At 35.9% G+C, this 26208-nt stretch overlaps 1 protein-coding gene across 2 annotated transcripts in view; it reads left to right on the top strand.

Annotated features, from left to right (window-relative positions):
- Cntnap4 (contactin associated protein family member 4) overlaps positions 1–26208 on the top strand; it is a 248895-nt gene that overhangs the window by 202674 nt on the left and 20013 nt on the right. For both annotated transcript variants that reach the window (XM_074055621.1, XM_074055620.1), the window contains 5 exons: positions 9947–10117; positions 10752–10970; positions 22032–22271; positions 24169–24393; positions 25834–25967. In XM_074055621.1, coding sequence (XP_073911722.1) covers positions 9947–10117; positions 10752–10970; positions 22032–22271; positions 24169–24393; positions 25834–25967 — 989 coding nt within the window. The remainder of the gene's footprint in view (positions 1–9946; positions 10118–10751; positions 10971–22031; positions 22272–24168; positions 24394–25833; positions 25968–26208) is intronic.

The following is a 26208-nucleotide window of genomic DNA, read 5'->3' as shown; positions in this document are numbered from 1 at the left end:
AATCCACTCTCCAAAAGACATGCTTTGAATGATTCCACTTCTGAGAGACTCTAGAAACAGAAAAAAGGGTCTCCATTACCATGGCTTCAAGGTAAGAGGAATTTTATCAAGGGACACAAGGAACTTTTATCAGGTGAAGGAAATGTTTTGTAGCTTGAGTGTGGTGATGGCTTTGTGGCTTCATGCATTTGTCAAAATTCCTAGATCTACACACAAAAGGCTCAGTTTTACTCTATGGAAATTACCCTTAAATGATTCTTTAGTACATCTCACTGAAAAAAACAAAAACAAAACAAACCTGAGTAATAATATGAATACTTGTTGCTTAATTTGAAAACTAGGTAACTAAAAAATACACCAGATGTAAACTCCTAAAACAATAAAGATTTTAGCAACATGGTAACTCTCTCTCTTCTCCAGGATATTTCTAGAATACAGCTGAATATATTTCTAGCTTTTATTAACTTCAGACACAAGAGGGTCAAAGGAAAGAGTCCAGGGGAAATATCTGAGTTTACCAGTTAACAGAAAGGTGATGAACAGGTGGGTTCACCTGGGTACATTTTAAAGTACCATTGACAATCTTCTAGATCAACAATTCCTTCACTTCAGCACACATTGAAATCACCTGGAGATTTTGCTTCACCACAGATTCCTGTAGTTTATCCCCAGAGATTCTGTGTCGGGAGTGTGGGGAGAGTGGGAACATTTCAGACATGTTTCTGGTTGCTGCTGGTCCACGGACCATTTTACTGCTGCCCTAGGCCAGTGTGGTTCATAGACTGGTGCCCATCTGGCGATCCTGGGTTACCAGTCAAGGAGGAGGTTGGCACAGAAATTCTGAGTACATTTTTAGAATGATTTCTGTCCATTGGACAGAGTAATTTATGTCTGTTGAATAGAGTGGTAACACAAATGGACTGGGAATGGCTTGTTTTTCTCATTCTGCTTTTTTATACCAATTTAATTTTATTCAGTTTTTTACAGAAGCATCAGTTCATGATGGATTGGGAGGGGGAGGAGGGAGAAAGAGAAAGAGAGAGAGAGAGGGAGAGAGAGATTCTCTAAACATAGTTTGAAAATCACAGCTCTAGGTCAGAGGTGGTTTGGGTCTGAAGTGGCCACTTGCTGTGCTATGGGTCCAAGGCATTCTAACCATTGCTGCAGTACCTCCAGAACTGCTCCCAAATGCTAAGGAGACACAGAAGTCCAAGACTGACACATGGGTTAAATGACGTTTGACACATAGCAGAAGGACATCTACAGGGACCTTCTATTCTGTGTGCATCTTGAAGCACAAAGGAAATTTCCTAGACCCTGGTGGCTTCCAGCTCTACTTCCTTCTCAATCACTTGCCTTCACCTGCAGGATTCCCCTGATTCCTTCACTGAACCCTTTCACACTGGATTAAAACCTTTCTGTAATGAAGCCCTCCACAGATCTCTAGAGCACATAGTCCTTCTGCCTTCTTTTGGAGAAAAATGTTATTCATATTACAAAGACATATTTCTCATATTGGCTTTTAATTATTTTTGAGCCCCTCAAGAGCAGAGTTTGTTGCTCATTTATTTTCATGTTCCCGGTACCTGGTACATTACTGATTACATGAAAGGTAATCAATAAATACCAGTTCATAAAAGAATGGGAACGATCCATCATATGCACCTAAAGAAACATATATATGCCTTGTGAGTTATTGGTAAGTAGCAAGAATTTACTGATTGTATAAACAATTAAATGAGAAGCAAACATATACTTTTGGGGGAGAAGTACTAGGGTTTGGACTCAGGGTCTTGTGCTTGCTGTAAGAGTGCTCTAGCTCTTCAGTTACACTCCCCAGCCCTGTTTGCTTTCAGTTATTTTTTAAATAAGGTCTTGCACTTTTTGGCCAGGCTGGCCTTGGACTGCGAACCTCCTGTCTCTGCCTCCTCAGTAGCTTGGGTTACAGGCAGGGCCAACCATGCCTGACCCACAAATTTACTATTTTAATGAAGGAGTTTAGATTATATTGAAAGATTGATTCTGATTTTTTTTTAAACCAGTATAAAGAACATCTAGTTCCATCTGGGTCAATTCTTTTCAGCATTCCTGGGCTGAGGCAGTAAAAGTGAGTTAAAGTAAAAACATGATTTTCCTTAATATTAAAGTTCACTCTTTCAATAACCCAGTTCCTTTATAAAGTGGAAGCACTTTTCATGTGAAAAAACCATCCATTCCTAACTAATTTTTACTGATTGTGCCATTATCTGTGTAGTTGTTTGATTTTAGATGTTAACCCCAGTTCTGTTTTCACATTTTGAATATTGTTGACTTACTTCTTCTTAGATTTCACTGTCAGATAGTTGATGCTTTCCTTTTGCTCCCCCTGTGGAAAGACCCATGAGTGTTGCATTTTGTGTGTTTGCCTGTGCCTCAGGATAATTGTTGCCCTAAGATCCTATAACAACTCAGCTGGTTTAACCTTAAATTGGTGTGTGTGTGTATGTGTGTGTGTGTGTGTGTGAGGGGGAACAGCTTATTGAAATATAATTCACATGCCCTATGACTCACCCTTCTAATATGTATGATTTATTATACTTTTAATGTACTTAATTTCAGGATGCTACTCAGAGTTGAGCAATCATCTGCATAGTCACATTGAGAACTTTTCCATCATCCCTCATTAAGACCCCACCATGTGTCAGAGACTCACTTTTTGACTCCCATCTCCACTTATAGACAATTATGAATCTACTTTTTATCCATTCTGATTATTTCATACTGATAAAAATACAAAATATATGTTTTTGTGGCTGGCTTCTTTCATGGTATTGCTGAATTCATCTATGTAGAAGCAAGCTTCAGTAATATTTCACTCCATGAATAGACAGTGCCATTTTATTTTTTCATTCATTAGTCAGTGGACATTTGGACTGTTCCAATATTTGGATATTGTGATAGTATAGATACTATGAGTAGTATGAATAAGTCTACGATAATTCATGCAGAAGCTTTCTGGACATAGGTTTTCATTCCTTTAGCAAGCAGTGACATTTTGGGTTAGGGTAGCCCTATGTTTAACCACCTTATGAAGCACTGTAAGGCTTTTGGGTCATGTTTTGTGACCTCCACCAGTTTATTCACAGTATCTAACTTCCTCTGCACTAAAGGGTGCTGTTATTCACCAGTCATCCCAAAATCCCAAATCTTCTATGTGTCTTTTTGATTGACCATAGTTCATGATGAGGTAGGTTTGAATTTTTTCCCAAAAGGGCTCTTGTGTGCTTTGTCTCAAAGTTCTTTCAAATTTGAGAAATCAAGTCTGAACACTTGAAGGAATAATTATCCTAAAAGGTCATTATTTAATAAGAATATATCTGAGTGTTGTGTCTTTCATATTATTTCTTTTCCTGAAATAGATGTGGCATGGTTAAAGGTACTCACATACACATTTTAAAGAGATTCTGCAAACAAATTCTAAATTTCTGCTCTCCATTTATGAATTCTTCAGCATTGAAAATGTCAGCTCATTTCATTAAATGTATTTCTTCTCAGTTAATTCAGTGTTAAAATTTGGTGATGAAAGCACCCCCAAAGACTACAAAGTTAGAAAATATTGTTCTAAAAAATTCTTGAGTCACTGAAATTAGTTTCTTCATTTTGTCTGCATCGACTAGTGTATGTCTGAGAAATCAAGCTGGGCAGAATGAAGTAAGTAATCAAAGTGCATGTAGGCAGTAAATAACTTTGCAGAAGTTACATCTCAGACTGGAAAAAGATATTGACGAGTGATTTGGTTAATTTCTCTTCCATTTGACAGACTTCTCTCCCATTTGGCAGACTACATATAAGCCATTTAAAAAGTAAGGATCAATTCCATTCTAACAGATCATAAGATAATATAATTTTGTTAGCTCCACTTTACCTGATAATCCTCTACCTGAAGGAAATTCTTTTTACTTTAATTTTATTCCTTTGTTGAATATTATTGAGTTTCCTTTGTATCATTTTCCTAATGTTTCTTCGCTTTGTTATTCCTTCCTTCTCTTCCTCTTCTCCTCTCATCCCTTATGTTCTTTTCCTTTGTTTCTCCTTCTTTCTATTTGTTTAACAAATAGAAATTTAACAAACAGAATTTGAGTGGATTTCTTGAGATACATCTAACTAAGTGGGAATTATTCTAAGCTTTCTGATTATAACAACAGAGGAAATCTTATAATTTTATTCAGAAAATATTTATTGATCCCCTGTATTGCCCTGTGCCTTCCCTCATCCCCAGAGATACAGAGAGGAAGAGGGAGCGAGAGAGTACACAAGGAACAAAATAGGCAAACATGCACGTATTCTTGGCACTTACATTATCTTGGAGAAAGGTAATAAACATGTAAAATATTTTGTACGATAAAAGTTAGTAAGAGTTGTGAAGAAAATAAAATGCAGAAGGGGGAGCAACTATAAATAGGGTGATCATTATAGGCTCACCAAGAGCAAGAAAGAAGAAGAAGTGAGAGTAACCATGCAGAGAGGGAAATGTTGATATTTTCACGGAGCAGTCAAATGGCCAAAGATTTGGAGTGTAGTTAGCAAGGAGGAAAATGGTAGAAGTCAGAGAAGAACCTGATGGTCCAACCATAGAGGATTTTAAAAAGTCTTTTCAACATCAATGAGATTGAGAAATAGTTGAGTTTTGAGTAGAGGAGTAGTAGATCTGACTTTTGTTTTAATGGGTAGACCAGGGTAGAGCTAAAGCAAGGAGACCATGTATGAGACTGTATTGCTAACCCAATTGAGAGATCATGGTGGCTTGGACCACAGGTGCAATGGTGAAAATCAAGATATGGCAATGGTTTAAAAGGAGGACCAATAAAATTTACTGATGGATTGATATAGGTTAGAAAAGGAAAAGTCGGGGGAAGATTGTTTTTGGGGTCAAGGACTTGCAATAAACAGCTCAGATTTTAGACATTTTGAGGCTCAGATGCCATTAGTTCTTCAAATAGCGCTATAGAGCTCTCAGTTGGAAAACTCTAGGCTGCAGACATATATTCATATATCATCAATATACTGAAATCCCCAAGACAGAGCAGCTGAAGTTATTGTAGATGGAAAAGTTTAATAACAGGGCCTTAGGACACCCCAACAGTGGCAGATTAAGGTGATGAGGAGGAAGAAGGAAAGAAGACTGAGAATTATATTATCAATGACAAAGGCAGAAGAGTGTGAGCATCCTGGACTGCAAGTGAAGGAAGTGTTTCAAGAGAACAATCAACTATGTTAAATGTTAGTGACAGCTTAAGTAAAGTGAGTGAGTGGCTTAGGAGGAGGTCATTGGTGACCGTAACCGTGGCATTTTTTGGCAAATGTGGAATTAAAACCCTAGAACACAATCAGGCAGCAATTGGTAAAAGAAAAAAATGGAGAAAATTAGTAGTAAGTGGGAAGAAAACAAGATCCCAAGATTGGGTTTCTAAGATGGGAGAATTAACAGCCTGTTCGTGCTGAGAGGAGAGACCTGGTAGAGTGGGTGCAGTTGATTACAGCAGGACAGAATACAGAGCAAGAGGGTAAGTAGGTACAGAAGTGGGAGGTTGCAGAATGCCTCTTCTGCTTTCTTTTCTTTTCTTAGAGAAGGTCATTGCGCAGGGTCAAGAATAAGAAATGGGATATTGTTTGCTTGGCAAGAGAAAGGGGAGAATAGCCTGCAAGAGCACAGGACCCATGTGAAGTCATCAAGGAAATACAGTGATTGCAGAGTTAGCAATTTGTGCTCATACTTGGCATTTTGTTATCTCCAACATGTATTTACATGTAGTGTTCTTTAAAAGGTGAATATGCTCATACCCAGTGACATATAAAGACTATAATTAAGTCCTACATGCAGGAGTCATTATATAAGAGGTATATTATGAATAACTTACCAGCTCTTATTTTTGATGATTATGGTCTAATGAAATACTTCATCAAATTAATTTATATATAAAAATATTCTCTGGGCAATGAAAAAAATTCAGTGTGCTTAATTGCAAATGCACACTAAAGACCAGTGTATAGATGTGTGTACTTAAAAATGGTAATGTTTATACCATAAGCCTATATGTGTGCAAATACAGAAAGATATTAAAAGCTATTTTATTTATAGTCACTTGGAATATTATAATATCTTTTAAAAGACAATAATCTGAATATCATGTTACTTTTGATGTTAGCCATGTAAACAAAGGAGCCATGCTTTAGGTAGTATCCGGTCAATGAAAATCTCTTAATTAATTTAGTGCTTCTTTTGTTTTGCCTAGACCAGAATTAGTCTATTTCATGTTGATTGACTGTCTGCATTTGGTTATGACTTATCTATTGGTGGTTGCTCCTCTTCTCAGATGAATATTGGGATTCCAAGTGTATAGCAAGATTATGCATGTTACCTTGACTTTATAATATGTTTTCCTTTGTGTATTAGAATACTTGCATCTGTTAGTTCAAAATAAGTTTCTTCAAATAAAATAGTGATGTGCCCCTTGGAAAGATCTCTCTCCTGGTGCCCCTTTCAACTTCATTCTGACTGTAGGAACAACTGATGGATAATGCAATGCCGAGCTTAAACAAGCTTCATTCATCTCATGTACTACTTTGTATATTCTCTTACATCTAGACTAAAAGTAATTGGATGCTTGCTCCAAAATTCCATTCTTCCAGACTCTAAAATAAAATTGTGTGTGTCTTTGAATAATTAAAGTATACACATGCCTTTGCTATTAATAGCACAACAGTTTGGCACAAACTAATTTAAGAATAACAAGAAGAAATATCTTCTTCAGAGATCACTGGTAAAATCTTTTGGTTAGAAAGACAGTTTCTGTTCTGCTGTCATTGAGGCTTTTACCATACCAACTTATGCAGTGTTTGGTGGGAGAGGGGAATTTCTACACTATATAAACATTGATGAACATCTCTGATCTCTTTTTCACTGATCTGCAGCCCACAAACCGTAATTATCTCCAGCCTGATTTCATTTTCATTTTGCTTATACAGATTTCTACTGAGGTTCATAAATAGTTGAAAATAACAATAGAGGAACTAAAAAGACTAGTGAATTACAAAACCATGCATAGGTTTTCCATCCCAATAATGGAACAGAACATGTAATTAATCCTAGAATTTTATTTGTTAAGAAATCCATATTTTCCAGCTTATTTTAACTATTCATAAATATTTAGAAGATGCATTTGGCTGCTAAAACATTCCTTACATCAGTGCTTGAACATTAAAAATTTTTTTTTCATTTTTAAGAAAGGGTTCTAGTCCCCATCCTTCCCTATTGCCCTATCTCTCCTACTCTAGGAAACCACTAATCTACTTTCTTTTTCTGTAAGTCTGTTTTTTAAACAGGCTATTCTACTAGTGAGATAAAAAAATTAGCAAAATAATTATTTTTAAGAAGTACATGTAATCTTAACATAGTACTAAATTTATTTTCCTACTTGGTCTTTTATAAAAAAAACTGTGGAATTAAACAGTTCATCTTCTGCTATGTCAATAAGTACACGAATCCTGTTTTGTGTAATTATAAATATATACGTATATCATTCTGGAAAGATGAAAGGTGGTTTTTCCAAAGGAAACTCGAGTCTCTGGTAACCTATATTGGATTTAATTGAAAATATATACTGATTATTAATTATTACTAAGTACTGATGGCTTCAAATAATAAAAGTCACATCAGGATGTGACTTTTTGTGAGGGGAGGGGTGATGGAAAAGGTGTTTCACTCTCCTGAGTGCAATTCACACAGCATGTTATCACATTCAAATCTGCTATAGGTGCAGCTTGGGGAATTTCAAACTCCCTTACCCATGGTGGGATCTGGAGCTTCTTGCTGATGTTGCCTGAAGAGTCCATGCCCTTCCCCCATGCCGGTTCTCTGAGGCCACCCAGTTTCTCCTGAGTGCTTCTTAGCAAAGGGTATAATGAGCTGAGATATCATGGCCATTAACGTTGTTTGATTATTTAAATATTGCCCTTGGCTTTCTTCATCATTGTCTTGAATTAGCGGCAATTTTTTTCATCCCATAAAATGGCCTTACTTCATTTTCTATCTATTATGAGTCTATTGAGGTCTATCTATTAAGGTCTGCTAACTAAACAAAACATATGGTTATGTGTATGAGGTGTTTTAGACACCTAAAGTAACAAATTGTTTTCATTGCTATAAAAGGGAACAGCAATTCAAAGAATTGCTCTGTTTCCACCAGTTCCCTGATGCCTGTGATATGATGCTTTATTGGGTTAGTTATGATATAATATGAAACAAATGAATTATTTTTATAATATTATCTAATTTAAACCAGTAAGTAATTCTGAATGTTCCCTTTCCAATTACACAAAATAAGATTTAATAATATTTCATAATTTAAAGTTACAGCTCTATTTTAATTTTCCTCTGTAACATTTCAAGAGAAAACCATGTAATTCTACAAGTAAATCGGGTAAGAATTTTTAACACAATACATTTCCTGTTAGCCCTGGCTTGATATTTTGCATTTTCTTGCTTTTCCTAGTCTAAGATCAAAGTGTCTAGGCAGAGAAACAGCTGTAAAAAGAAGGACAAAAGTTTCATTTGGCTCTGGAGAAAAATAAAAATCCTTAAAGTAGATTCTCAGGTGAATAAATTCAACCCTAAAATTGTCAATACGCGAATTAACTTTTGAATCAGGGCCACAAGAAAAACAGAAAAAAATAGATATAAGTCGTTTGGTCCAGAAGTTATAGAAAATAAATGAAAATCTAAGGAATGTGTAGAAACAGACTCCAGTTTGTGATTTTTAACTTGCGAGGTATATGTTCTCCGCTGACCTACTGAGCTGTTATGTTGATTTTCTGACTCTAGAGGATCAAGCCATGTGTCTTCTGGGAAGGGAATTTCAACAGGAGAATGTTATCCAGTGTCAGGATTGCTCATGGAGGCACTTGCTTAAAACTGAGTATGAATATTCCCAGTTAATGTGTGGAGAGTTTGCTGGTGGTCACTGCAATTGTCACAGCTCATGTCTCTGATAATTCTCACCAGCTACTTACACCTAGCTGGGTTTCACTGCAGTCATTTAACTCTTGCATTGTATTTATGTTTTATTTCCATATTTTTCCTGTACAACCCCCACAATGTTTTTTCAAAAGAAAAGATGTATGTATCCTCAAAAAAGTCATGAAATAGTGAAGGTAAAAAGTTGTATTTGGACAGCAATTATAATTAACTTTATGGTCTACATATTTCTTTATCCCTCTATTTTGAGTATTTGTAACCTTTTGAGAACACTTTTCATTTACTTCATTCTTGTAAGCAAAGTCAGGGATGACTTAGAAAGAAAACGATGTTTTCATGGGAAAATCAGTGGAGCACAGAGTGGGTTTATCATGATCTGTAACTAGATGAGAATCTTTAGAATACCAATCGTAGTTTTAAAAAAAATCATGAGGCCCATTAATGGAAACAGTTGAAAATGTAACTGTGAAGCGTGTGTATTGAAACAAAACTACTGTGAATCTCTTCAGCAATTTTGTTAGTCAAAGCAAGTAGGTGTGTACATTTTCAAGCTATAAAAAAATTAAGCTATTAAGGTTTGGCTGATCCTTAAAATACTGCTTTGTCAGAGGATGGTATTTAGGCTGAGGATATATTTTCTTATATTTAGATAATTTCTGTAGTAATCATTCCTGTCCTTATACTGGAAGAAATCCAGAATTTCAATCCTGGTGAAATCTGTCATCATATATCAATGTCCTGTATATTGCACAATACTACTGAAAAGAAAAGCAGTTTTGTCTGACTAAGCAATATTTCAGATAGAATAAAAGCTAGATATAAAAATGCTATTACTGTATATCATTCATATGTCATGAATTTGTTTTCTTACCTTTTGAATTTTTCCCTTCCTTTGTGTGTGTGTGTGTGTGTGTGTGTGTATGTTTTCAACAGGGTCATTTTGGAATTCAGCTTCCTTCAATACTGAGGCTTCCTACCTTCATTTTCCTACTTTCCATGGAGAACTCAGTGCTGATGTGTCTTTCTTTTTCAAGACAACAGCTCTGTCTGGGGTATTTTTAGAGAACCTGGGAATTACTGATTTTATACGGATAGAGCTACGCTGTAAGTTTCCTTTCCAGAGAAGTCTATGGGACACCCTTAGTTAATCCTTTAATTTTTCAGGAACTCACGTTTCTACTTTACCAGCTCATCTTTTCATTGTATCTCTTTGAAAAATGTCTACTATATTAACATTCTTTTTTGCAAGAAAACACCTTGATATTTAACACATAAGTTGGGAAATTTATTGGTATTTTCTGGTAACAATTAATGAAGAGTTTAAATTCAAATAATTAAAAACTTTAAAAATTTCATATAATTACAAAACTACAAGTCAACCACTCATTTAGGTATCATAGGTTGACAGTAACATCATAATATCAAATGCATATTGAATGCCTATAAAATAAAGTTTGAGTCACTGAAGCACTTATCCTCACATATAAAATATCAGATGCTATTTCTTACAATCTCTAGTTTTATCTGAAAATATGAATGTACCTTACTGTTCATCCGATATCAGAAGTGCAATTTCTATATGGTGCCATTGGTTCCTTCCATAACATCAAACCATTGTCTTTTTCCCATTGTCTTTATGTTCAGTGATTGTTGTGTGGTGCTGTTCCTAAGTGCATTAAACACTCAGCTCTCTGCCATGTGTACTGACTTGCACAATCTTCATGCCTAATATTTCCAGCTCCGACAACAGTGACCTTTTCATTTGACGTGGGAAACGGTCCTTTCGAAATCTCAGTGCAGTCACCTACCCACTTCAACGACAACCAATGGCATCATGTTCGAGTTGAAAGGAACATGAAAGAGGCATCCATTCAGGTGGATCAACTCTCACCAAAGACACAAGCTGCTCCAGCTGACGGCCATGTCCTTTTACAGCTCAACAGTCAACTCTTTGTGGGTAAGTTCTCTTTCTAAGCCATTCGCCATTTAATTGTTTGATGCGAATGCAGAGGTGGGCCCAAATTGAATAGTACCAGCTAGAAAAAAACAATGATACAAGAAAAAAAAAAACCAAAATAGCAACAAACTACCATTGACTAAAAACCCATGATCCAATCTGTGCCAAATGTTTCACTTTTTCCTCATAAACAACCTGTGCAATAATATTATCCTACTCCACTGATGGGACAACTGAACTCAGGGGATGGGCTTGCCTTCAGAGATGTACTCAGTAGATGAGATTTAAATTTGCTGTGTGACCAGTTCCAAAGCCTGCCTTCCTGCTTCCTTAATAAGACAGATTAGATGATTCGTTCCAGTTTATTACACTAGTGGTTTTGGTATGATATTAGAAATCTTCCAAAATTAGAACTCTGTTCCCAAAATTGAGGATCCTTTCTTATAATCCTATCCAATGTCAACTAGTGATCCTCCCTGCCCTATACATCCTGAATCAAAATCAGTTATTAACATTAAAAATAAAAAAAGGAGCAGACTGTAGACTCCATGGTTTGATCCATTTCACTACCTCTGCCATTTCCCCTCATTTTTCCCATTTTCTTGCTCTCTTCTGATAACCTACCTAATATTGACATCTAGACGTTCTTTTATTTCCCGAATCCATTTACTTGGCATTTATAGACTTGTTAGTGGAATTTTTCTGGATGTGTTTGTTTTCCTTTGCATCTTTGCTAATTAATTTACAGAAATTATGGACCAGTTGAGTTTGAATTTGAAGGAATTATCTCTTATCTGATCACTGCCCACACATTTTAATGTAAATAAAGACATAGAGGCACTGTAAATCAGGATAAATGAAGAATTATGGGAAATCATATGTCAAACATTTTCAAGAGCTATATTTAGAGCAGAATTTGTCAGCTCCGCCGTTACACCTTCTGTTGCCTACAGTCTTGTCTTATTAGCTCTTTCTCACTTAGAGGGGTGAAGGCTGTTTGTGACATATTTGACTAAGACATATTTAGGACATCTAACAAATTTACATAACTATTTCTGTTATTTATTCTTTCCTTCAAACAATATTTAATGAATATCTGCTATGAGTAAAACACTATAATAAGCGATCTAATCATAATCTGTCCATTCCCCTGGCTTGTTTAAGGGTATAGAAATAATAAAGCATACCTGAGAAGAAATATATGACTTTTCTTTTAATATCATGCTAGAAGCTCAGCCAGAAAATTGACATAGGTATTTCTTGAATTCCAAAAATGAGAGATGTCCACAACAAAAGGTATGGCAATTTAAAATCTGTCAGTACATTAGAAATAGCCTTCCTATTCTTGGAAATTGAGAGGGCTGAAATTGTCCTCAAATTTTTCAGTGAAATATGTTGCAGTTTGCCTGTAGATGACCTTTCATTCTTTATCTGAATTTCAGCTTCATAGATTTGGAGTCACTGTAGATTGTATCTGATAAGAATTGTGGCCTTAATTTGATTTCAGGTTGGCTGTAATGAAGTATAGTGTGACATCAGAAAACTGCTTTAGAACAGGCTTGGGTCTTTGCCATCAATCATGTGCTTTAATTTGAATAAGGATCAAAGAGATTTCATCTTTATTGAGGCAATTAGTCTGTCCTTTGACATCTCCATATGTGTTCAGATTTAAGAATGGCCCTGTCACTTGAAACTATTAAAAATGGAAATCTTGATTATGTTTAAGTCAAAGTCAGTGAAAATTTAAAAGAAAAGGCAGGAGAAAGATCTCAAAAAAAAAAAAAGCTACATCTACTATGAATAAAGACTTATTTATACAATTTCTTCTTTCCTACTTACAGGTAACTGAGTAAATTGATGTGACATATTGTAGTGATATTAAGAGATGAACCCATAAAATATTACTATAGTCTGGGTAGAGCAGCCCATGGCACTCAAGAGGGCCACTGAAGGGGCTTGCTTTTTATCTTGGCCATAAGGCAGATCATTCTGGTAAGAAAAGGCCCCAACCAAGTTAATAAAATAGTGTGTACAAGACAAAATATCAATTTTTCGATTTATAACACTACTATCAAACCAATCGGAATGGTTTTTGTAAGTTTGTAGAGAGAGATTTTTTTCTCTTGCAGGCAGTCTCCATGAAAGACAAATTATAATTAAAAAGGTTACACTGAATTAGAGCACAGTGGGTAAGAGACTAGTAAAAAATCAGTAGTAATTAGAATTAATTTAATAAAGCAGTTACTATGACCAAAAACTTAAGAATCTTTTCTGTGGAACAGACAAGACATAGCCAATAATGAGAAATAAAACAAGAACACTGTATATATGTATTTAAACACGTATATATACATACACATGCACACATGTACATGGCATATACATTTTTGGATAATGATAAAATCTATATGAGTAAAATGCAGAGTGAGGAGTCAGGCTATGATTTGGATTGGAAGCTTCTGTTTCAAGTAAGGTGCTCAACATTTGAGCAGAGGGCAGAGGACGCAGAAGAGAAGAACCCCATGAACTCCTGCAGGAAGAGAAGTCCAGGAGAAAGGACTATGCTGAAAGTGGTAGGATGAATTTTAAGTATTCCAGGAAAAGGGGGAAAACCAAATGTGGCCGGAAAGAATGAGTATAAAGGGAAGTGTGTGTTGGGAAAGAGGTTTAGTCACATACTGGACCTTGGATTTTATGCTATGGGGTCAGCGAAGTGGTATCATTGGGTTTACATCTTTCTGGTTCTCAGTTACTGCTATGAGGGTCCTGGCTAGAGTGGAAGCAGGCTATTGTAGTAGCTATGTGAGAGATAATGGTGGTGTGAGCTAGAGTGTAGGGATGTGTTTTGCATGTAGATGCACAGAATTTGCTAGTGAATTGGTTATTGCCGTTAGTATTTTGCTACTTATCCATGACATTATCCTTGGGAGTGTAATGCCTCTTCGTAGGTCACTGGGTTCCTCACACCATTTTCACATTTTTAATTTCACCTGAAGTTAACTTTTATTGTTTTCTTCCTTTGTCTTAGTTGATAGCAGTGATTAAGGCTGTTCTGTGGCCCCACAATCCAGATTATATACCATGAGCCATATTCCCACCAGACTGTGGAAAGCTTTGGTCCTTCTTCACAAGCCCAGAGAAAATATCTCACCTCCTCCTCCCTCTTCATTGAAATCCCACCTGCTCCATAATCATGCTTTCACCAGGAAACTGGGCTTCTGTGTTCGTAGGTTCTGGTGACACATCTCATGTGTGGAAAGATCCCTGTCCTGGAAACTGTTTCTTCACCTAATAAATACGTGAGCGGGAACCTCATTCTGTTCTCAGAGCCAGCCATTCCATGGGTGACTGGGAATCTCTGCTTTAATACAATGTAATTGATTTTCTGGTTGAAATTTTAAAGGGCAATTTAACTCCCCTTACTTACAAGTTCAAGAGTTTAATTTGTAGTTCATCTGTCCATCTTAAAAATAATTATGACTAATCATTATCTTCAAGTGTGCATAACGGCTATCATTTTTATTTGGATAAAGGGACAAATGAATGAGGCAAAGTGATTGTAAAAATAAATAAGTGTGCAGTTTTCTGCATGAGTTTGTTCTAATAAAAATGTTTTGAACTCTGAGACTGATAATAATAATAATAATAGCGTTCTAAATTACACAGAAGCACAATGTTTATAAACATAGGACAAAGCCAAAAGACTAGGTAAGTTAGTGTAAGAGATACTGGGTTACTATCCCAGCATTTAGGTGCAAAAATGCATCTTCTCATATGAAAACAAATTTAGCAAAAGATTATTGTGGAATTTTTAAATAACAAATAAAATTGCTTTATATTATTCCAAATAAACATTAGAAATTTTAATAGTATAGTATATGGAAATATGCTTGTTTGAAATATGGTCTTGAACACTTATACCTACAAAAAATGCTGCAGATATTTGAACAGATGTTAATTTTGATTTAAGTTACATTTTCCATCTCACTCACCAGGTCTATCTTGATGGTGTTTATTAATGTTATCTGTTTATTAACTTTTTATATTAATGGTTGTGGTTATCTCTCACAAGCTGCCAGTGTCATGGGATAACGTAAGAGAATCCAGTGCCTGTTCTCAATTGCTTGCTCCACCCCTCTTCTGAAGACCTATCTCACAGTGTTTACACTACAGAGTAAAACTCTGAGGCAAAATTAATGCTTTAACATCTGAGAAAAATCAATAAAAAGAAATAGAAAACACTTTAAAACATGTGATTCAGCTGTGCAGCTGTTATTTATGCAATTCAAACAGGAATAAGGAAGTGAGAAAGTAGAGTTAGTCTACATCCAAGAAATAGGAAACAGGTTCTTTTTGTTTGTGTTTTTATTTTTCAAATGTTTTTGTGGTACTGGGATTTGAATTCAGGGCCTTGCACTTGCTAGGCAGGTACTCTACCACTTAAGCCAAGTCTCTGGCCTTTTATTTATTGATTGATTGTGTGGGGTTTATTTATTTATTTATTTGTTGGGTTTGAACTCAAGGCCCACCTCGAGCCACTCCACCAGCCCAGTTTTTCATGATAGGGATTTTTTTGAGATAGGTCTTGAGAACTATTTCCCTGGGCTGGCTTTGAACCATGATCCTCCTGATCTCTGCCTCCCGAATAGCTAGGATTACAGGTGTGAGTCACTGGTGCCCAGTGCCCCTAGCCTTTTTTGTGTTATGTAGGGTATGATCTTCCTACCTATACCACTCTTGCAGCTGGGAAGGTAGGTGAGTGCCACTTCATCCAGCATTTTTATTGAGATGGGTTCACACTATTTCTTAACTCCAGACTGGCCTTGAACCACAGTTTTCCAGATCTATGCTTTCTGAATAGCTGGCCCAGAAGGTATTTTAATAATCTCTATAGATCAAAATATCACAACAATTATCTTCACCTAATCTACACTGTAGGATGCCATGCACAGTGGAGGAGGAATAACAATGAACAAAAATCTTTGTATGAATAGTGGTAATAGGTACATCAGTGTAATGTGACCTTATCTCCCACTTCTCCCCAAATAATCCCAAACAACTTCACATAATAAAAATGATGGGTCATCTTCTATTCACAGCATGTCCCTTACCATTTTAGTTATTTATGTATTATGCAGTGTTGGGATCAAACCCAGGGCTTTGTGCATGTTAGACAAGCACTGTATCAACTCTCCATTCTTCTTCTTCTTCTAATTGCAGCATTGGGTCTTTGCTGTCCTTTTCACATTCTTTCACTTGTTCTCTCTCCCTCCCTCTGTTTGTGTGCGTGTGTGTGTGTGTGTGTGTGTGTGTATGTGTGCAAGAAAGAGAGAGACAGAGAGACAGAGAGAGAGATTTATGTCATATCTTTGTCAGTCCTATTCTTAACAGCTACCTAGTACTCTGTAGAACAATTTTTGTGACACAATGCTAATCAATGTATTGAGTCTGTGCCTTTGACCTGGATAACACTGAGAACTTAGCCCTGAGTTGCTGCCATTGTCATGGACTCACAAACATTCTCCAACCACGGAGATGGTGGAGAGAAAAGAATCAATCATTTTTTTAAACTGAGATGTGACAGTGGTCATTTTCTATTTTGGTTTGTATACTCAGCATTTTTCCCCTAGAAGCTTCTTAAATTAGCCTTGAATTGATTTTCATTCAACCAGCTCTGCAATTTTTGTTTCCTGTCTAAATTCTTTTACTGACAAGTTTTTAAATGAGTTAAACTCCATTTTGATATTTTGTGACTAGGACTTGGAGAAGTAAGGACCCCTGATGTAGTCAGAAGTCATTGCATTGACTTTAATCACATCAGATCAGCAAATATTTATTGTGTATCTAGAGTGAACAATTTCTAAATGCCGTACACAAAGATTGGTATTGAGCTCTAAGTGTCCAGAAGCTCTGAGGCCACAGTTCTTAATCTTAGATATGAAGTGGTATCACCTGAGATCGTTCAGGAAATTGACAATACCAGTACAAAGATGTATTTATCAATGTGTATGGAGCATTTGAGTAGTTTTAAAGGTTAGATATTATAAATGATGTCTTTGTGCTGTTTTCTTGATGAACATGTGCCCGTATTTCTGTTCGGTGAATATGTAGGAGTGTAATTATTGGGACAAAGCATCTGCTGAGCAGGAATCACGGTCATATTTGTGTTGACCATTTGGATGACCTCTTTTATGGTGGCTGTTCAAATTTGTTGTCAATTTTCTACAAAGTTGCGCTCTATTTTTTAAAAATAAATTTGTTAGAATTCTTTATATATATTTTGACTTAGTCTTTGCCACATAAATTTATTATAAGTATCTTTTACCTCTCTGTGAATTGAGTGTACTCTCATATTATTAATGGTGTCTTTTGATGAATAGAAGTTCTTAATTATAATATATTCTAGATTTTTCTCTTTTTTAACTTTCAGTTTTTGATATGCTAAAATATAGTCATGGGAAGAGAATATCAAACAGCCTTATGCTTGAGTAATTCTTATTTCAGCCTAATTTTCTTTTGTAGAAATTGTGTCTTCTCAATACCAATTCAGTACAATAAAGGTCATATTTCTCTTTAAAGTAATCACATCATTTGTTTGAATTATTTTCTTCTCCATTCCTTGAGATATCTTTTCTTTCATTAACCTAAGAACACCTCAGTGTACTTTCCTACATCCAGTGGGAAAACCTTAGTGACCATTGACTGAAAGCAATAGATCCTACTCTCTGTTGTTAACACAGAGAGCTGTGGTAGCCTCCACTTGTGAGAAGTAAAGAGACTCACTCTTTCCTGAGGTACCATCACTGGGACCTGTTTTCACCACTGAGTGTGGTTCAAGGAAGAGTGACTGAACTTTCTGCCTATCACACTGTTCTTAACACCAGCTGTTCTTCCAACCATAATATCTCTTTGAACACAATGAAGAATTTTCTTCATTTTCCCCATGTTTCTGTGACATTGTTCAATGAAGGTCATTCCATGGTATAATTAAAGCTGGGTTTCCTGTTAGACAACCCTCTCCACTGGCTTACATCACCATTTCTGTAGGGTGGTCTTCTCTCAGAATAGCTACAGAACTCAAAATCTGAAGCTTGATACACAGAAGACCATGTTTTTCCTTGGTCTCCTGACTTGGTCTTGGGACCAGCCCAAATGCCCTATCACTTTCTTGTCCTAAGCTGGTTTGTGGTTGGAGCCTTACTGTCTCTTCCACAGTGCCAAGACCAAGGAGAGACTCTGTACTTCGCCAGGCTAGTTTCTATAACTTTGAATTTTTAAAGAGAAGTGTAAAAATCATGATTTGTTTCTTTCTTTAAGGCTCCTGGGCCAATTATATAGTTGCTCCCAATTAATCCTGAATGATATTCAAGCACAGCACATGGATAATTTGTCTTTAAAAATAATCAAAGTTTAATCTCAAAGGTCTTCCTTCCATTACTGAGAGTAATGAACGTGATGAAAGGATAGAGCCAACAGGTAAAGCCTAATTCAGTCTCTACTCAGCACCTAGCCCAGTTATTTAGGTGCAAGACCTCAATACTGTTATGTAAGTGGATGGATTCACTTATATTCAATCACATAGAAAGGTTCGGCATTTGCTTCACAAGATACCCAGTGTTTTTGAAGTTCTGGAATTCATTATGTCTGATATACCATGGCAAGTAAATTGATAGAAAATTAATTGGAAGATAGTTGCAAACATAATGGCTCAGCAGAAACATCCAGAATCAATTAATCAAACTGCAACTCATTTTAATTGGACATACTCTAAACCTGAAGAAGCATTGCAATCTTTAATTACGCTTTCAAGTTCAGTCCTATTTACATGAGCCATGGTTTTTTAGAATGGTTACATCTGAAAATAAAAATGTTACTTAAAACCTAATGGCAAGGTAAAAATCCTCAATACATGTATGACATGACTCTGTCTAATTAGTCATTATATTTTCTGATTATCTAAAGATGTCATTGAAAATGATTGGATTAAGTAAACATTAATTCTTTGAAAGTACAAAATAAAGGACTTCAGTTTACAAAACTAGGTACTGATTTTCTTTTAACTATTACAACCGTATTTAAGTTTATAATTCATGCACCTAATGCATACATCCATAATGTTGATTTTTATGTTGATAACCCCATCCTCTAGCATTCTTTTTTACCTTGTCTCTGTCTTTGCCATTAATACCATATGTCTCTCTGTCTAAATAAATTACTAGACTGTAAACTCTTTTTTTTTTTTTTGGTGGTACTGGGGTTTGAACTCAGGCTTCATGTTTGCTATGCAGGTTCTCTACCAGTTGAGCCACTCTGCCAAACCTTTTTGTTTTGGGTATTGTCTAGATAGGGTCTCCTGAACGATTTGGCTGGGCTGGCTTTGAATCTCAATCCTCCTGATTTCTGTCTTCCAGCTAGCTAGGATTGCAGGTGGGAGCCACTGGTTTCTGTCTAGACTGTAAGCTCTTTGAGAGCATGACGAGTTGCATCGAACTTTGCACCTCCAGTGTCAGACACAGTATCTAGCAAAGAGCTGCTAAGTGAAGCTGGGAGAACTCACATGCCATGCAAACTTAAAGCTGATCTGAGCTGTAGAAGAAAATGAGTTTTCCTTTTTGATCATACTTTGAAGTGTAGAGAAAAGGGGCTATCTTGGAATGAAAGCTACTTGTGGGTTCTAAAATCAACCTGCACGTCTAACTGTAGTTATCCTGATATTTTCTCAGCTGTACCCATGGCCAATCCTGGACTTCTTTATGCCCTTAGTTCCACATCATTTAAAACAAACAAGAAAAGGGGAAGTAGAATAGATGAAAATGGACAGGATTTAGTTGTTGGATCCAAAATTACTTAGTTGTTATTTCACTGGCAGACTAAAGTAAACTCTTGAATTAAAGCCATGTGAATGTTTCAGTGCAGCAAGTGCATCACAAAGTAACTTAACATCACTGTGTTATATACACAGCACTCCATCATGTAATATGCTGCCATCCAAAGTAAATGAAACACCCCAGGGACACACCTCTAATCCAGATGTCATAGCTCCTGGCCCTCTCCAAATTTTCCTGTGCTGAAGGTACACAGAGGTTGCAGGCTGTAGGCTGCCTCACCCAGGACAAAAAAACTCCAGCAAGGATGCCACAGGAATCTTGACCAAAAACTTTGCTCTCTAGGTGCTCACCAAGTTAAGTTAGCAGAGGGGAAGAGCAGGGAGGCATGAAGTTCAAATAAGTAGCAGCTTGATGTGGAAACAAAAAAAGGAGTCCTGCAAATAAGGGCAGAAGAGAGAGTAGAGAGTGACAGGAGATGGGGTAAAGGTAGGAGGAGTTAAGTACAAAGACTGACTGCTATTCTGAAACTCTGAGATGGAATTGACTCCTTCCTTGCCACGTCTAAATAAAGAGAAATTGGAGTATGTCTAACTCTACCCCACACTTGTCCTGGATTTAGAGAGAGCAAATATGACTACACTATTAGAACCTTTCCATCCTTCATTGACGAAGCATGTACTATGTAGACCAAAGCAGTGTGAATACAGAAATTTAAATGCAACAATTTGGACAGAGATCATTATGTCTATGTGTCTAAGTTCTAAAGAGTATTAGTACTTCCTGAGTCCAAAATTCTCAGGAATTCATATTTCATGATGTTTCATTATTCATAAATGTATCATTGACTTACTCAGAAAAATTCATGAGGTTGGTTTTTATTCCTGTAGGGCAGAAAGTATCTTTTCTTCAACCCTGGACACCCTAAGCCCAATCTCCCACTCTGATGCTATGTGATTTAATGAGTAAATGGCTGTGTGTCAGGAACAGTGATTGAAATAGCTCCTATCAAATGCATACTCTAACTAAGGGGCCCTGATAAAAATTAAATTAGTGAGATGTAAGACTCAATAGATGACAACAAAGACCTATTGAGGGTTTTGATGACAAATTTTCAGGGCCTGAACTACATAAAACTGTGTAGTGTCTGAGGATAAGAAGACCCCAAGTAATTAAGACTAGGTTTGGAGTTAGCTAAGTGACTTGGGAAAGGATGATGTGAACATGTAGAAAGGGAATATGTATAGAGTAGCTATGCGATCCTGGTGCTAAGACACCATCTGCTCAAAGATGGAGGTTTTTTTAAGAGGCTCCATGATCATCTCGGCAGAATTATATAGATTATTTATACAAGATCCCACTAAAAGTTCTGAGTATCAATTTAGGGTGTTCATAAGCTCATGGTTTATGTACCTAGAGGATTGTGCTTACGCATGGTGGTCAGGTGTCATTTGCTTTACATCATCTGTAAGACTTGCTGACATTTTAGATTTGCAATCCTACATCTGAACTACAAAACCAGCCCCAGAATCTGTGTATTCAGGAGCCCTCCATATGTGGTGCTATGTTCCTGAAAGTTTGAGAAACTGCCATAGGATAGTGAGGTCTGATTTCACCCAAGCATTGTAAACCTCTTCAAGGTGATGAGTTATGTACTCAGTAGGCGCTACACCACTGTTTCTTCATCTTCTCACATATAAAAATAATGAACACAAGACCAACTTTCAGAAAAAACAAAAAGCCCACTGGGAAATGTTCCAGAAAAAAGTAATATGATAATTACTATCTTTCTGATGAGTGGATAACAACCAAAAAACCATACCAATGAATAGTCTTAATGATGCTTGCAAAGTGAAAACTACCAGACTATGATCAGGTTTCAAGACATGCTTTCACTTACCCATCATATACATTTATTAATATTGAAAAATAAAAAACCAAGAAGCAAAACCCAGTTACAAAACAAAGACAATGAAAGTAAACAGTATGGCTTTAATTTTGTTCTTTGTGATAAAGAGACTGACCAAAAAAACCTTCCCCAATTTAAAGTTTAATAAATCTGTTTTAAAAACCAAGTAAGAAATACAACATCGAAAACGTCACAATCATTTGGTCAAAAACTGTGTTTCCCAGATTCAGTTGCGGCTGTAGTTTTTGCTCTTCTCTGTAAGGCCTCTGGAGTGTTTGGAATTTAAACCCCAAGAACATGTTTGCATTTGCCGTATTTCCTTTCCAGGTGGGACGGCCACCAGACAGAGAGGCTTTCTGGGATGCATCCGGTCTCTGCAGTTGAACGGGATGGTCCTGGATCTGGAAGAAAGAGCCACAGTGACTCCAGGGGTCCAGCCAGGTTGTCGGGGACACTGTGGCAGCTATGGGAAGTTATGTCGCAATGGAGGAAAGTGTAGGGAAAAGCCCAGTGGGTTCTTCTGTGACTGCACTTCCTCTGCCTACATGGGGCCGTTCTGCTCCAAGGGTAGGTGGGACAAGAGACATTAACAGGAAAATTTACTCATTAGGAACAAAACATCTAGATGTTCTTCTCTGGTAGCTATTAGAAACAAAATATTTCCATTTCTGAATTTCTCTTGCAATGTATCTAGTGAATGCTAATCATCTCTTGTTTCTTAGATATTTGACTCATTTCTTGAGAATTGAGTTTGCTGTTGCTGATAACTCCATGAGTAGGTGTCTCCAGCTGCCTTCAAGTGTTAGTTGCTCAATCTGCTTTTTTTTGTTTTCTAACTTTGATGCTCTTAAAGAATCTGACTTTCCTCAACCTGCCGCATGGGGCAGTTCTCTGTTTTAAAATCATTATGTGGTGATTTAACTTTTAACAAAAATGCTCAAAAAAGCCAGGGAATGTAGAAAGGTTTATTTTATTTTTGTTTTCATTGGCTTGGGTTTTCTTTTGGCCAAACAAATATTTCCTATTAAGCATTGATGTGTAACAATGTAGAGATACTCAGACATTTTGTTGTATGATATGATGAATTTTTGTTGGTGAAATAAAATAGCAGACAGTTCTGTAGTTTCCCTTATTCACTTAGTTATGCCATGGATGAAGAAGAACAGAGTGTAGTAGTAAGTGTTTTGGACAGACTTATGTTTGAATATATAAACATTTATTATACTTTCATAGAAAACTGACATCCAATTAATTTAAATTCGTTTACTTTGCTTAAGTGTCTCTGGGCTACTGAACCTTTTCCTGAAGGAGACTAACAGAAATTGACTCCAAATAAAAGCAACTCCTGATTTGCAAAGAAAACCTTGGGATCAGTTAATGAAAACCTGGTGAAAATGTACTTTTAAAGGCATATGCTTTTATCAAGAATAAGCTGTAATTTCCAAATTCACTTGTGAATGTAATCACACACCACTGGTGCCATCCTTGGAGACTTTTTATGTTTAAAGTTTGACTTATGACCCCTTCTTTCTAAAAATGTCTTCATTTTCTGGATATAGTTTCCAGTTCATCTGGCTAAATGCAATCAGGAATGTTACTCTGCATGCACACATTTGTTGTGTATAAAAGACATCTTATAGGTAAAGAAAGTAATCATTTTTTAAATGCCAAGAGGATCAAAATGGTGTTATGTGACCCAATCAGCATCATCTATGATGTATTCAACAACCAGACCTTTATAGTAGTGAACAGATGAGTTCAGGGATTCAGAACAAATTATTCTTCCTTCTATTTGTCTTCACTTTTATACACACACACACACACACACACACACACACACACACACACATATTTGGCTGTGTATGTCTGTAAATTTGACATAGTAATCTCATAGAGGTAAAATACAACACTTCCATTAAATGATTTAAAACAGACTGTGTAATCTCCTAAGAAAATGCCTTTCTTTCTCTCTCACATCCAATGTTAGAATTAGCTTTTCTTTCTGTAGTGCACAATACATGCGAGAAAGTACTCAGACTAAAAGGAGCATTTCTATCTAATGATTCTGGAAAAGAAAAGCATTCCTCATCCCCTATCCTCCCTTCTTTCCTGTTACAGGAAGATTAGTGTATTCTATCTACAAAATAATAGATGGGAGTGAAAATTTAAATAAGAAAGTAGATGAATCCTGGCTTATGTCTGAATGCAAATAAGAGCGCATTAAGGCTTTCAGTTGTAAGGTTAGACTAACAAATTAATTACATGTCATTCTAACATAAACCCACTTCAAGGGTCACATAAAAGGTCTATTGATTTACTGTGTGATGTTAGTTTGGGGCTATGTCTTCTATCTGTGGAAGTCATTATTTAAAAATATTAAGACATCAATTAGTATGACTAAAAGAGATCCTTGTACTTAAAACTTTCTTTTGTTTTTTAACATAAGATGTGTATGTCTTTTCAGAGATTTCGGCATATTTTGGATCTGGCTCATCTGTGGTTTACAATTTTCAAGAAAATTATTCCTTAAGTAAAAATTCCAGCTCCCATGCTGCTTCTTTTCATGGTGATATGAAGCTGAGCAGAGAAATGATCAAATTTAGTTTCCGAACAACACGAGCACCAAGCTTGCTGCTTTATATGAGTTCTTTTTACAAAGAGTACCTTTCAGTTATCATTGCCAGAAATGGTGAGTGCTTCTAGACAGAGAGAGAAAATTGAATTAGAACATGAAAGCAGTAACGGTATGGTTCACTCTTGAGTCTTGTATTTCACACAACAACCAGGGGTGCAAGAATATGCTTATGTTTAATATTCATCTTGTTCTTTTAGAATGATCCCATAAATTCAATCTACAAGCATTATTTAAAATAATCAAGATGCCTTTGTATCATTTTAATTTTGATAATTTTGTGTAGCAACACAAGGATTTAGTTCATTCATATAATTTTTTTTTGTATTTTAATATTGCTAGGAGCGGTTTAGTAGTTTGCATGAATATCAGTCTGGGTTTTTGGTTTGTTTGAAATAAAATGTCTCATTGTGTATCAAATATTTCCTTGCAATCGTGGCAAAGAATATCAAGGGAGTGTTAATGAATCAGCATTATTCATAAGAAAATGTCTGCAAGATGACCAGTTGGCTCTAGTAATAAGCAATCACATAGTCATAGGAAGTACTGCTGTATTCATATAGGGTAATGGTTTGTGGATTAGGATATGTGTTTGCTACATAAACCTTAACACAAAAGCCACTGACTTCTATTTTTCTACCCTATATCTGGATGAAAGATGAAAACTTTAGTAACAAATTCTCTGGGTGAGAAAAAAAATGAATATGTAAGGGTTGTCTGAAATATGGCCTAAGGGGACTGAACACTACAATGGAAATACTGTTGTTCAATCAGTGCATTCATTTACTTTCATGGTATGACTTGAGTGTGAAGCTTATCTATACATTGGGACATTTTCTTTGGTAATTGGAATGTATCCTGTGAAATAAATTAATTGAAATCTCTGCAGGCAATGAAGTAGTATTAATTCTAATGGTAAATTTGGCTTAAAACCATTGTTTTCAGCTTAATTTCATTCCAAAGTCTGTGACCATAGTCACTTGGAAATAAATATTTCTCATCTTCAATAAAGCTACACTTGCTTATAATAATTCTATTAGTCAATAATAACAATAATAAGCTTATTATCAATATCTTTCAGAGGTGTGAGATATGTATTTAAAAATACAAGATTATAGAAAGAGAATATTACTATAATATTCCATAATAGTTTGGCATTGTACAAATACTTAGTCTTATTTTCCTTCATTAAGTTAGATGTTAGTGCAGAGATTTATACATGCTTAATCTTGGAACTGACTTTAAGTGATGAAATCTAAAATTTGCAGGAAAGAGATAACTTATGAGTAATAGTTTGGTCTTAATTTTGAAAATATTATTTCATTTAAAATCTGACTTTTAGGAATTCTATGTTTAAAGTGTACATTCAAATGAATGATGGTGAATTTTTCCCTGAAAATGAATAAATACTAATGACAATTAAAGGATTTTGAGATTTTATAAGTAGTTTTAAAAATGCATTATTTACTAAAAATATAACTCTTTTTCGTACTTTAGGAAGTTTGCAGATAAGGTACAAGTTAAATAGATATCAAGAACCTGATCTTCTTAACTTTGATTTTAAAAGCATGGCTGATGGACAGCTTCACCACATGAAGATGAACAGAGAAGAAGGAGTGGTCTTTGTAGAGGTAATACAGAAAACCCACCTGAAGCTATATTATTACTCCCCCAGCATAAAGTACCTACAGCAGAAATGTAATCATAATTGAATAAGCAAAGGCTTGGGTCATTTATTTTAGATGGGTCTAAATGCAGCAATAACTCTAGAACAGAAAAACAATGATTGCAATATCAGGATAAATTTTAAGAAAGGATGTGAGTCACGGCAAAGTGGACTTCACTGCTTCAGCTTTTGAAGAAAAAGCATTA

This window comes from Castor canadensis, chromosome 15, assembly GCF_047511655.1.
Source record: "Castor canadensis chromosome 15, mCasCan1.hap1v2, whole genome shotgun sequence".
NCBI lineage: Eukaryota > Metazoa > Chordata > Mammalia > Rodentia > Castoridae > Castor > Castor canadensis.
This window is presented reverse-complemented; position numbering and strand designations above follow the sequence as displayed.